Below are 14431 nucleotides of genomic sequence, written 5' to 3'. Positions count from 1 at the left end.
CTTCTTCTCTGTTCGTGAGAATTAAATCCAGTATGAATATCCCTCTAGTTCCCTCCTCTACATTTTGGACGAAAAAGTTGTCAACTTTAGTTTGGTCAGCAGCAACCTATTTGATTTCTCACTTGGTGCAGAATTAGTCTTCCAGTTGACATTGGAAGACTGACGTCGGAAGACAAATTGAAATCCTCCATTACTATTGTAGTGCGTGTCCTACATGTATTTATTAATTGGTTAGCAAAAAGTGCCTCCATTTTTTCTGTTTGATTGAGTGGCCTGTAACATATACCTATGGCAATGTCATTCTTTTTTTTTCTTTTATATTGACCCATATGCATTCTGGAAAGTTTTCATCTTTAGTTTGTGCATTTCTGTAGCAATATAGTGGCCTTTTATATTTGCCTCTAGAAGTTGGGAATGCTCTAACACTGGAGGTTTTTAAGAAGATATTTGTCTGAAATGGTATAGACCAGGTTCCCTGTCAAGCTGGGGACTAGACTAGAAGACCTCCAAGGTCCCTCTCAACTCTGTTATTCTATTCTAAGTTAAAAAGCCAATGTTCTTTTCTTGCTCTACAGTTGTGTCTTCACTCATGTCTTTTCAATGATGCATTGACCCCCATAGCAACATCTGGACTGGAACTTAAATTTCCCAAATTCATTTCCCTCACATCCAGACATTTTGAAGGGAGTAATTTCCATGGCAATACTGACAACAATTTTCAAGAGTCCCTTCTCCCCCCCCCCCATTCCATTTGTGAAGCATCTAGCTTAGCCCAAATTTGGGGGGGGGGGGTGGCATAGGGCTTAGGAAATTTTTTGCTTTGATATGGTTAAGCAATCATGCCTTTAAAAGAAAAAATGTCCAAGCTGTGCTTCTTCCAAACTGGAATGTATTCGTTTTTTTAAAAAAAAATAGTTGTTGATTGACACAAATCAATATTGTGATATTGTGTGATTAAGTGGTCCTGAATTTAACTGTCTAGCAATATAGGTTACAATTAGGAAGCTTGCAAGAGAGAAAGAGACAAAGAGAGGGACAGACAGACAGACACACACACACAGAGACAGAGACAGAGACGTACCTGGAAAGGAACACATTGAAATGCATCTTTTTCTTTTATCGTCATTTTATTCAGGAACAAATCTTGGTCCAGCATGAGAGTCAAATTGACTGTTTCCTTCAGATTGTTTATCTGGATGCAGAAGTTCTCAGGGGTCTCCATGTAGATTATGCTGGGTACCACCGCCACATATTGCCTTGAAAAGAGGAACAGGGGCTCTGATTAGGAAATATGCAGAGCAAATGCAAGAGGCTTTCCTGAGTTTTGGGCCTGTGTTGATGGAGTTAGATCTGTGTCAAAAGGTTGATTCATGGCAACTGGACCAATCTTTGTTAATCTGAAGCGTTTCATCATTCATCCAAGCAACTTCATCAGTCAGAGCAAAATTAGTCAGGAAGAGTCAAAGAGTCGTTGGAATGTAACAACTTTTATTTTATTTATTTATTTTTAATTTGATTTATCAAACATGTACAAGATAACAGGTTTAAGTATAAACATGGACATGAACACAGGAAATGAGTACAAATAAATGAGGATGGTAGGCATGCTGGTGTGTTAATGGAGTTTGAGGTTGAAGCTGTGGGGATTTGAGTATGTAACAACGGGGTGGGGTAGAGCATTCCAGGCATTGACCACTCTGTTGCTGAAGTCGTATTTTCTGCAATTGAGTTTGGAGCAGTTTACCTTGAGTTTGTATCTATTGTTTGCCTGAGTATTATTGAGGTTGAAGCTGAAGTAGTCATTGACAGGTAGGACGTTGTAGCAGACAATTTTGTGGACTATGCTTAGGTCAGACCATAGGCGGCATAGTTCCAGGTTTTCCAAGCCCAACATTTTGAGCCTGGTGGCATAAGGAATTCTATTGTGAGCAGAGAAGTGGAGGACTCTTTTCATGAAATACCTCTGGACTCGTTCAATTTTATTAATGTCCAGTATACAGTGTTGTTGCAGCAGATTGAGGTTTGTAATCTACTTACGAAAGCCAGGACTTGAGACCACGAAGGTGAGAGAAACAGGTTTATTTGATGCATCGAGTTCAGCGTGTTCACACACCAAAATCTGAACTGCCTGGGCTCTGCCCAGGATGCTACTTTTATGCCGTGTTCACACTGTGCATTCTCAAGGCGTTTCCACACATGAGACAAGCATGACATTTCGAAAAAGAGAAGTTCCTATAATGTCTTAAGCTGTCAGCAGTTTTTACCTCTGTTCTATCTCTCACCCACGCCTGGCTTCCTGTGCCCCTCCTTTACAGGGTCTTGCCACACTGTAATACTTATGAGCAATAGCAATAGCAATAGCAGTAGACTTATATACCACTTCATAGGCCTTTCAGGCCTCTCTAAGCAGTTTACAGAGAGTCAGCATATTGCCCCCAACAATCTGGGTCCTCATTTTACCCACCTCGGAAGGATGGAAGGCTGAGTCAACCCTGAGCCGGTGAGATTTGAACCGCTGAACTGCTGATCTAGCAGTAGCCTGCAGTGCTGCATTTAACCACTGCGCCACCTTGGCTCTTAGGAAGTTGGAGAGAAAGTTCACTCCAGCTAAAAGTCAACTTTGGAACTCCAGGGCACTAGAATGAAAAGCCAAGCTAATATGAATTTATAAGGTCCATTCTATTATTCTATTAAGACCACCTAACCTGGCCAGCCACTGGTGGGTTTACCTGTGCCCCCCCTCCTGCATCAGTGTGGATTCCAGGCAGATGAGCTGTATTTGAGGATTGATCTGGCAAAGGTTTTGTATGCCCTAGTTTGCAGTACAATGTTACCAGAGAAGAAGCTTCGCAAAATTAAGTTAACAACTCATAATGCCTTTTTGGCATTCCTGTTACAGTAAACTCTGGGGCTTAGACTGTTTGAGATGAGTACTCCTAGGTACTTATACAATACAATAACAGAGTTGGAAGGGACCTTGGAGGTCTTCTAGTCCAACCCCCTGCCTAGGAAGGGAACCCTATACCGTTTCAGACAAATGGCTATCCAACATCTTCTTAAAGACTTCCAGGGTTGGGGCATTCACAACTTCTGGAAGCAAGCTGTTCCACTGATTTATTGTACTAAATGTCAGAAAATTTCTCCTCAGTTCTAAGTTGCTTCTCTCCTTGATTAGTTTCTACCCATTGATTCTTGTTCTATCCTCAGGTGCCCTGGAGAATAGTTTGACTCCCTCTTCTTTGTGGCATCTTCTGAGATATTGGAACACTGCTATCATGTCTCCCCTTCTTTTCATTAAACTAGACATACCCAGTACCTGCAACCGTTCTTCATATGTTTTAGTCTCCAATCCCTTAATCATCTTTGTTGCTCTTCTCTGCACTCTTTCTAGAGTCTCCACATCTTTTCTACATTGTGGTGACCAAATCTGAATGCAGTATTCCAAGTGTGCCCTTACCAAGGCATTATAAAGTGGTATTAACACTTCATGTGATCTTGATTCTATCCTTCTGTTTATGTAGCCAAGAACTGTGTTGGCTTTTTTAGCAGCTGCTGCACACTGCTGGCTCATATTTAAATGATTGCACACTAGGACTCCAAGATCCTTCGCACAGTCACTACTATTGAGCAAGGTACCACCTCTACTGTACCTGTGCTTGCCTAAATGTAGAACCTTACTCTTTTCACCATTTAATTTCATTTTATTAGATAGTGCCCTATGTTCAAATTTGTCAAGATCCTTTTGTATCTTAAGTCTATCTTCTGGAGCATTGGCTATTCCTGCCAGCTTGATGTCATCTGCCTGCAGAGCGGCCACTGCCAAAAAACTCAGGTTGGAAGCTGTGGAAAAAGCCAGGCTGGGATGGCAGCAGCGGCGGAGGTGCTCTGGCTCCATAATAAGAGCTGGGGCATGCATCCTGAGGCTGGGAGGCAGAGGAGCGAGAGTGGAACACCCCCCTCTCCAGCCATGCAGAGCGCCATTCACTGGCATTTTGAAAGCTCCCAGCCACAGGAGCAGGACAGCAGCGAACAGGCGCTCACGCTTTACCCCTAGGTCAGTGAATGTCACTGTGCCCGGCTGCAAAGGGGGTTTGCCGGGTGGCTGCTCATGAGCATGGTCGCTTCATGGCTGTTGTGTTTTGCTGCTGCGACAGCGCAACACAGCCATTCGCCCATGAGGCTGTGCCCGGCTCTTTTGGAGCCAGCTCGCAAGAGAGCAGCTGCCCGGCAACCCCCCTCTTCAGCTGGGCACAGCGCTGCTCACCAATCTAGCGGTATCTCGAAGGCACCAAGCAATGCAATCACCTTTGCCTCCCCCAGGTTCCTGCGGCTTAGCACCTTCGGGATACTGCTAGGTTGGTGAGCAGCACTCTGCCTGGCTGGAGGTGGGGGGTTGTCCAGCGGGCTTATATGCGGGGGGCTTATATTTTTGGCCACCAGAAAAATGTGGCATGGCTGTATTATGAGGACATATCGTATTTTCAGAGAAACACATTATCTTCTCTGTCTTTCAATTTGTCAGAGAGTTCTTGCATGTAGTCATGCTGGTTTCTTTTGGAAGCTGTTATTTTTCTTCTTCATTGGTATTGTGCTAGACTGGGCTTTTATAATCTCATTTTTCAAAATTTCCCAAGCTTCTTGAGTTGTTTTCCCCTTGAGGATTCTCATCCATGAATTCTTCCAAGCTCTCTCTAAATTTATTGAAATTGGCTCTCTTAAAGTCCAAGACTCTAGTTTGACTTTATTCTACTACTTGTGTTTGCATAATGTTGAATTCCAATATTGCATGGTCACTTGCCCCCAGGGTTCCTATGGCTTCAACACCTTCTATCATTTCCTCTATGTTAGTTATCAACGTCTAAAGCATTTCCATGACTACTATCAACTTGAGGGGGGGGAAATGCCATGCATACTTTTGGCCAGAGTAAAAGTCTCATATTTCTATATTGGAATGTGAATGCACATGTCCAGAACCTGACCATAATGTCCTGTTGGAGAATGTGATTAATGACCTCAACCAGAGGGGAGGGGGACACAGGGGTAAAGTTCAGACACCGTTAAGTGGGATTTAGTTTTGGCTCCACAGAAGTCTGTGCCAAGATGTTAGTCCTAATAAATGAATGGGTTTTTTTTAACCTTTTTTGAACCTCGAGGCTCGTAAATTAATTAGGCCAACTCTTGGAAACTTCACAGAGATCCAAAACTGACTTTTAAAAATCTATCAAGATTTCCAGGCTTCCTGAATCCTGGGCTCTCCAGTCACTCTCCAATATTTGGAGTGCTTGGAGGGAAAGTCAGGCAACCATGGCAGAAGGTGGATTATCGGAAGAAAGCCTGATTTCAGCTGCAGGAGTTAAACCAGTCCTCGACATCAGGGCTCCAGTCTTTCAACCTGTGATAACTTTTCCAGTGGCAGAAGCAAGAAAAGATGAGTACTGGTGGAAATTAGCCCCTAAAGCAGCTGAACTTAGTTTCCTTACCCCAATTCCCAGATAAAGGGAAGGGTTTCAAGCGAACTGGCAAGTGTGGACTGGTTGTGGGACTGGGCACAAGCCAGGCTCCCAAAGCACCAGAGGGAACCCTTGGGGAGTTCAATAGAGCAACTGAGGTAGGAGTTTGACTGGGCCACCCTTCAGGATGAGGGGCCATTGTGCCGCCCAAAAGAGAGGGGAGGGACATCTGATCCAATTGAAGGGAGGATGTGCAGACTGGAGTGCAGCCCCCCTCTCCCACCAGATAGATGGAGAAGAAGCCCAAAAGGGCAACCAGTGCCTCTCCCACACAGCAGGCAGGCTGCCAAGAACAGGCAATCCCCTCCCTCTCTCCAAACTAGGGGTGAAGAAGATGACCAGCCATATCAGGCACAGGCATACAGAGGCCGACAGGAGGTTGGAGGAGTAGAGCTGAACGACCCACCCCAATTCAGGGGAAAGTTTGACGGAGACTCAGATCAGCTAGCCCTATTCCTTGATTTAGCTAACACCCACCTAGAATGCTGTGGGCATCTCTACCCATCCCCCAGAACCATGGTGAATGCCATCGCAGAAGGGCTAGAAGGAGAAGCAAAGGAATGGCTAGCAGCCCTTCACAAAAGGAGTGCCCCCCCAACTCTGAGACATAGATGACTTTTTGCAACTACTAGAGGCCAGGTTTGAAGAGGGGGAGGATGACCTATATGTGGAAGAGGAACTCAGCAACCTAAAGCAGCGAGGCCACCCCATCAAAGAGCACATCCATGAATTCAGGAGGGTCATAGGGAGGCTACCCCATTACCAGAGCGACGGCTGGTGCATTTTTTCAGAACAAGCCAGGACAAGCAAATTGCCCAAGTAACCACATACCACGACATCCCAAATTGACTCTCTGAGTGGTTCCGAGTAGCAACAAAAGTTGACAGTGGGCTATGCGCCAATGACATGAGAAAGCAACCAGACACAAGAGAGAGAGGTCAACCTGACTGAAACCACCCCACCGACCTACAGCACCACAATGGGCCTTGAGACCAGCCCTCCCTCAAAGTCCGCTGAAATGCTACAGATGCAGGGGGATGGGCCACATGGCAGCTGCAAGCCCAACCCCAGCCCCAAAATCAAGGCCAGACCCACCACCCAGAGCCCGACCCAAATGAGGCCCCAAACGAGCCATCAACACTCCAGAAAAGCCTTTCAGGCTGCAGAAGCCCCTTCCCCTCCAGGCGAGAGATGTGGAACCCCAGGCAATGATGACCAGTTGGCCGAATCCTATGACAGCAAGTACGAGGGAGAAAACGACCCAATGGTGAGTGAGCCAATTCACCCTTTCCTTTTTCCAATACGCCTCACAGCCTGAAAAACAGGAAACCAGGGGGATTTCCAAGCCCTAATAGACTCAGGCTGCACTAGGTGCTTGATCAATCTAACTACAGTCCTGAAACTGGGGATCAGAGCAAAAAGACTGGCCCACCCAATCTGGTTTGAACAAATCTATGGGTCCCTAATGGGGGGAACTTATGCTACCCACCTAACTGAACCAGTGAAGCTAGAGCTAGCGTATCACTGGGAAGTAATTCGATTCATAATAGCCCCCAAAATGACAGATGCAGTCATACTGGGACTCTCCTGGCTAGACAAGTGGGGACCAACCATCTAATGGCAAGGGGGTACCGGCAGACTTAGGATATCAAGGGACCCCCAACCTCTCACAAACCAGCAAACAGAAACCATGCTAGAAACTCCCCAAAAGAGGCCACAAGAACAATTAGCAACCATAGCCGACAAAACACCAGAGACCAAACTGATTCCAATGGAATATCAGGACCTTGCAGAAGTATTCAGTGAGGCCGAATGCGATGTTCTGTCTCCCCACCGGGAGACAGATTGTGCCATCGAAATCATTCCCAGGGCAAAACTACCCAAGCCCAAACTGTACACCATAACACCTCGGGAAATGCAAGAGATGCGCAAATATATAGACAAAAACCTATCAAGGGGTTTCATTGAGCCAGCCAAGCCATGAGTCGCAGCTCCAGTCCTCTTCAAAGAAAAAAAAAAGATGGCACTATGAGGTTGTGTGTGGACTTTCGAGGGATAAATGGGGTGTACGTACACAACCTATAACCCCTCCCCCTCATGAAGGACATGCTATCTCATCCGGCTAAGGGAAAAGTCTTCACGAAACTAGACCTCAGAGAAGCATACTACCGAGTACGGATCAGAAAGAGAGATTAGTGGAAAACAGTGTTCAACTGCTCCCTAGGGAGCTTTCAATTCAAAGTGATGCCTTTTGGTCTGCAGGGGGGCCCAGAGGTATTCATGAAGCTAATAAATGAGGTGTTGCATGAGCACCTCTACAAGGGGTCCTCATTTACTAGATGATATCCTTATCTACGCTGAAACCATGGATGACCACGTACCCCCAGTCCGCCAAGTACTGAAAAACTTATTTGCTTCTCTACTTTTTGGGAAATAAAGTTGTCTGCTAGGTTTGTTAGGAACCTGTTGGATCTTCCACTTGGTGCAGAGTTTGTTTCCCAGTTGATGTCAGGGTACTTAAAATCCCCCACTACTATTGTGGTATGCTTCCTACATACCTTAGTTAGCTGACTAACAAAAACTGCATCTACTTCCTCTGCTTGGTTGGGTGACCTGTAGTATAGATCTATGGCAATGTCATCCCCCCCCAACCTTTAATATTGACCCAAATGCATTTAAAATAGTCCTCATCATTGTTGTGCTCTATTTCTGTAGAGAAGTAGTTATTTCTTATATGTAGTGCAACTCCACCTCTTCTTTTATTTGGTCTATTTCTTTTAAATAATTTAAATCCTGCTAGCTGTATGTTCCATTTGTGGGTTTCATCCCACCAAGTTTCTGTAATGACAACAATATCATATCTGCCCTCATTTACTTGAATTTCTAATTCACCCTGTCTATTCTTCATACTCTGTGCATTAGTGTATAGACATTTGAGTCCATTTTGACTGACCCTGTGTTTATTGTCTACATAATCTGTGTTATGCCTGACTGCCCATATTTTCTTGCCACTTGTATGATTCATGCACATGGTAGGGCACTCACTATTAAATGCTTGGTTTTGCTTGACAGCAGGAGTGATAATCTTACCCGCACAAGCACAAGAAGAGCCGAGATGGTGCAGTGGTTAAATGCAGCACTGCAGGCTATTTCAGCTGACTGGAGTTCTGCAGTTCGGCTGTTCAAATCTCACCGGCTCAGAGTTGACTCAACCTTCCATCCTTCTGAGGTGGGTAAAATGAGGACCCGGATTGTTGTTGGGGGCAATATGCTGACTCTGTAAACCGCTTAGAGAGGGCTGAAAGCCCTATGAAGCAGTATATAAGTCTAACTGCTATCTATGTTACATGCACTGATAACCTTATGAATTTTAGATTGCTGGGGACAAAAATATTCTGTATCAATTAATTCTCTGTCCCTGCTGTTCAGTTTAAATACTTATCCATAAAATCTGTGAATTTAATGCCAAATAACTCAGTCCCTTTCTTGGATGGTGCAAACCATCTCTTTTGTACAGTTTTTCATTGGACCAGCTACAGACATCATGATTAATAAAACCAAAGCCTTCCCTTTTACACTACTCCTTTAGCCACACATTAAACTCTGCTACACTCTGGCCCTTCCCTTTTTGTTCCTTAACCTCTGAAAAGATAACCCTACAACCTCTACTACTAAGTTCATACCCCAAGTTCTGGAAATCATTCTGCACAGAAAGTACATCTTTTTGGGACAGATCATTTGTGCCAAGATGTATAAGAGCATCAACGTCACAGTCCTTACTTGCATTCTTGACTATCTTAAGAATACACCTCTTGTCTCTGCTAGCAGTAGCACCTGGCAGACACCTGACCTCTTTTAAAACCTCCATATCGGCTTCGGGGGGAGGAGCCTGCCGCCGTCGGGAGCTTAACGAAGCTCCTCTCAGGGTTCTGGTCTGTATATCTTATAAGATCTATAGATATCTCCCCTTTCTGGCAGAAAGGGGCAGGGAGAAGGTCAGTCGTTAGGATCTCTTTGTAATTCATAGCTTTTTTTTTGCTGTGAATGGAGAAGAGGTTCAACATTAGCTGAGCTTTTACTCCAGCCAGTTCTCCGCAGCTGCCTTTTTTGCAGCCCTAGGCAGATTGCCCCCCCCCCCAGGACAAAGCTAAGCTATTTAAAATTAATCCGGGCGGGGACCATTCCTGAGGAATTTCTTCTATTACTATCTAAAATACCAGCTTCAACTTTGCAAAAGGCTCCCTTTTCTAGCTGCGTCACAAGATGGCGATCTTATAGCTTTTGTGTTTGATGTGACGTACTTAGTCAGCCCTACTCTCCTGAAGGCTTCTCCGTATAACTGTTAAAAGATTAACTGAGGGGAGCAGAGACTTTGATTCTTGGCTTGCTTGATTGCTTGTCTTTTATTTTTATTCTGGAATGGCTCCCAAATCTAAGCAGAAGCGCTTCCTTAATAACATATCTCAAAAAACTGCTATGAAGCCGCTACCCTTGCCTCCTACGTCCTCCACTGGAGATTTGTTAACACAAGAATTTCTTCTCAAAACGCTTAATAATTTCAGACAGGAAATTAATCAACTGATATAGGATTTATATGATCAATTTGATGCTAAAATTGCTCAAGCAAAGGAGGATATGATCGGAGTAATGACAGTCATGACAGATTATATTGCTGAAACGGAGGATAAATTGGAACTTTTGGAAGAAACTAACTTTAATTTGACATCCAAAATTCAAACGTTACAACAGGAAATTGAAAATGCTCAAAACAACTTGTCATGATAAATTATAATAAGACTGCCTTCGCAATAAGAGTTAGAGGACTGCGTGAAAACGAACAGGAGAATTTGAAACAGATCTTCTTTGAGGCTCTTAGCCGCTCGGTGGGAAGTCCGGGACTTAACTTTGATTGGCAGATTCAAAAAATTTACCGCCAGAATTCGTGGGTAGCAAAACAGCGACAGCTTCCGAGGGACATAATTATATACTTTACCACAAGGGAATCCAGAAATGTGATAATGCAGAGGCTTTACAACAAGAGGTTGAGAATTGATGGACAGGACTTGATTGTTTTTAAAGAGATACCATCTCAAATATTAAGAGCAAGGAGAGATTACATTTTCTTAACTGAAGAACTCAGAAATTCTCAGATTCCATACAAATGGGAAGTCCCAGCTGGCATTACAGTTACATTTGGCAACCAAAAATACCGCATTAATTCTGTCTGTGAAGCCCGAGAATTTTATTACAAGACCCTGAAGGCGGGACTTCCTGACTCATCCGGACCTGGAGAGAGACAAGGAGAAGGAGAAGACAAGCAGCGAGACACGTGGCTACAAGGCGGAGGGTGTTGCTTTCCTCTTCCGGAAGGGCAGAAGAGTAAAGAATAAAGACTTAGCGATGTTCTTAAAACTTTATGATTTCTGCCTGGGATAAAATGGAAAAGTTGTATATCGATGATGAGACATGGAGACTGAAAGAAGCGTTGCTGATTGTGGACACATATTGTATATAAGATTTGTTTGAACTCTAACTCAAATTGCGCATGAATTATTTTCCTAGGTGAGGAGAGCGGAGATCGCGATCTTTTTGAGTTGTGGTCTGGGACGAACAGAGTTGGGAGGCGCGTGGGAGAGGGAAGGGTAGCGAAAGCTTAACTAGACTACTTGGGGCTAGAATGCAAGCTGATGTTTGTATGAGTTGCTATTTCAATATAAGGTTAAGAAAGATTAGTCAGAGAGTCTCCAGGAAGGTGGAGTAAATATGTGAGGAGCAATGGACGCGGATAAAATATATATGTGGATATGGATAAAGGCAGGGCGGAAGGTAAAAAAATTTACATGTGGATGTGGGTAAGGATAGAAAGGGAGGTGTTGGAAATGAAAAATGAAAGAAGTACTTGAGTTTAATGGTTTTATAGAAAGGTTTGGATATTCGGATAAAAAAGAGATAAATTAAAGGTCTGAATAGATAGATAAAGCAATGAGACTTTTAGTTGGGGAATCCTAATTGATTAACTTACCTGGCTCTAATACAGTTTGAAACCCTGCAAGTAGTAAAATAACCGAAATTTGGAATGAGCTACATTGTTTAAGATTTACAGATGATGGGAAGCTGTGTTAATGTAGTGGGTTTATTGATCTTTCTTGTTTTTCTTTTTTTTGTGTGTTTGTGTGTTTTTTTCTTTTCTATTTTTTACTATTCCTTTTTTTTTTGTTTTTCTTTTATTTTTTTTTAACTTTAAAGTTAGCTGGCTTTATTATACTCAAGTGCTTGTTAAAGAACTATACCGGGTATGGGACCTGGGAAGCCGTAAGGGGGTTAGGGAGGGGGGATTATAGGGGGGAGGGGGGAGGGTGGAATTACAGTTTCAATTCTTAGAACAATAAGAATTCACTTGTATACTGCGGCTCGTTTTCCTTTTTTTTCTTTTTCTCTTTTATTTTCTAAAAAATAAACTGAATAGATTAATTGTAGGGATACACCAAGTGAGGAGAAGAGGGAAAGAAGAGGGAGAAGTAAAGAGGGAGCGAGAGGGGAATGTAAGGAGGGTGAGATGGAGGGAGGGGGAGATGTCTGAGGGGGAAGGGAAGTAGAAGAGGGGAATGCTGAGGGGAGAAATGAAAGTTGGAGGGGGAGAAGAAAGGGTGTATGGGGGATTGAAGTATTCTTTCCTTTTTTTGTTTTTTGTTACGCACAGTATATAAGTGATTGTATAAAATGGAAATGAAAATGAAATAAATAAAATGTATTAAAAAAAAAAAAAAACCTCCATATCCTTTCCTAAATTTACATCCCTTACGATTGAATCACCAACCAGAAGGTGACTTCTCTTTTTGCATACCTTGCTCTTCTTGTGTGACTGATGTGTGATACCTGGTTCCCCATTTCGCATTTCCAAAGTAAGTTCTTCATTTGAGGCAGAAAGGTTAGAGGTTGGGAATGAATTAAGACTTGCAAAAAAATTGCCCAAAATAACAAATTTAGTTTAGTTTTTTTTAATTATTTTTTTTATTTTTTCATTTTCATAACATATAATAGTGTGTATACTATTACATAGCCAACATCGTATTGTATTATTAAATGTTTATGTTAATTCACCTTACCATCAACTCCCCAAAAGGAAAAAAACCCAATTATTGCTCTTCTGCTCTCCATACACTATATTTGTACATTCACTTTCTTCTCCCTCTCTCAAATGTGGTGTTCACATTTTTGTTACCAATGTGTAAAACATATTGTAATGTATAAGACACATGTAAGCCACACTAATTTTAGGGGTTTCTCCCCAAAATGGGCTGCAATCTGGGGCGAAACTCCTGGAGTTGGTGTGATGAGAGTTGATACCTTCCAACAACTCTCTGACTCTCTGCCTAACTAATTTTGCTCTGGCTGGTCAAGTTGTTTGAATGAGCAATGAAACATCTTGGATTAACAAAGATTGATCAAGTTGCCATGATTCAACCTTTGACACATTTGACCAGGAGGACTGAGTCTTCATTGACACATATCTCTAATGCAACCTTAGCAACTTTAAGGTGTGTGGATTTCAGCTCCCAGAATTCCCCAGCCAGCATGCTAGCTAGGAAATTACAGAATAACAGAGTTGGAAGGGACCTTGTAGGTCATCCAGTCCAAGCCCCTGCTCAAGCAGGAGACCCTGTATGATTTCTGACAGATGGCTGTCCAGTCTCTTCTTGAAAGCTTCCAGGGATGAAGCTCCCACAACTTCTGAAGGCAAGCTGTTCTTTGGTTGATTGTTCTCACTGTCAGAAAATTTCTACTTATTTCTAGGTTAAATCTCTTCTTGTTCCTTTTCCATTCATTATTCCTTGTCTGACCTTTGGTGCTTTTCCAAAATAGATTGACTGCCTCCTCTGCGGCAGCCCCTCAAATATTGGAAGACCATCATCCTCTTCACTAACTTGCCATGCCCCGTTCTTATAACCATTCTTCATATGTTTCAGCCTCCAGTCCCTAATACTTTTGTTCTCTGCACTCTTTCTAGAGTCTTAACATCATTTTTATAGTGTGGTGACCAAAACTGGATGCAGTATTCTAGGTGTGGCTTTACCAAGGCTTTATAGAGTGGGATTTGTATTTCATGTGATCTTGATTCAATCCCTAATTAATGCAAATTAGGATTGCACTGGCTTTTTTGGCTGCCACCACATACTACTAGCTCAATATTTAATTGATTGTCCACTAAGACTCCAAGATCCCTTTCACAGTTACTGCTCTTAAGCCAGATTTCACCTAATCTGTCTCTGTACTTTTGGTTTTTCTTGCCTAACTGTAAAACTTTACTTTTCTCTATGTTGAATTTCATTTTGTGAACTTGGGCCTCCAGGTAGACGTAGTTAGTACCATTAAGGGCTACATATACGCATGCTATATACAAAGAGTGACTGTGTAATGTGTACATATGTATTATGTATGTGTATGAGAAAATATATACTTTCTTTTGAGAGCAGGCAACAGAATTTCATTTTAAATGTGAGCCAGTGTGCTCACAAACGTGTGTTTGTGTGTATTTGGATCTATGTTTCCCCAAAAATAAGACTGGGTCTTATATTAATTTTTGCTCCAAAATACGCATTTGGGCTTATTTTCTGATTAGGGTGTATTTGGGGGAAAATATGGTCCTAAATGTGTTTGTCTGGTTGATTATCTTAACTGGGGCTTATTTTTCGCATAGGGCTTATATTACCAGCTTTCTGAAAAATCATGCTAGGGCTTATTTCGGTTATCCAGTTAAGTCTTATTTTCAGGGAAACAATATATAAAGGTAAAGGTTCCCCTTGCACATATATGCCAGTCGTTCCTGGCTCTAGGGGGCGGTGCTCATCTCTGTTTAAAAGCCAAAGAGCCAGCACTGTCCGAAGACGTCTCCGTGGTCATGTGGCCGGCATGACTAAATG

The 14431-nt window shown here is 42.8% G+C and overlaps 1 protein-coding gene across 5 annotated transcripts in view; it reads right to left on the bottom strand.

Moving 5' to 3' along the window:
- The window catches only part of LOC116503328 (alpha-2-macroglobulin-like), a 183234-nt gene that overhangs the window by 165835 nt on the left and 2968 nt on the right, over positions 1 to 14431 (bottom strand). For all 5 annotated transcript variants that reach the window (XM_032209667.1, XM_032209663.1, XM_032209666.1 and 2 more), the window contains exon 2: positions 1082 to 1256. In XM_032209667.1, coding sequence (XP_032065558.1) covers positions 1082 to 1256 — 175 coding nt within the window. The remainder of the gene's footprint in view (positions 1 to 1081; positions 1257 to 14431) is intronic.

This window comes from Thamnophis elegans, chromosome 2, assembly GCF_009769535.1.
Source record: "Thamnophis elegans isolate rThaEle1 chromosome 2, rThaEle1.pri, whole genome shotgun sequence".
Taxonomy (NCBI): domain Eukaryota; kingdom Metazoa; phylum Chordata; class Lepidosauria; order Squamata; family Colubridae; genus Thamnophis; species Thamnophis elegans.
This window is presented reverse-complemented; position numbering and strand designations above follow the sequence as displayed.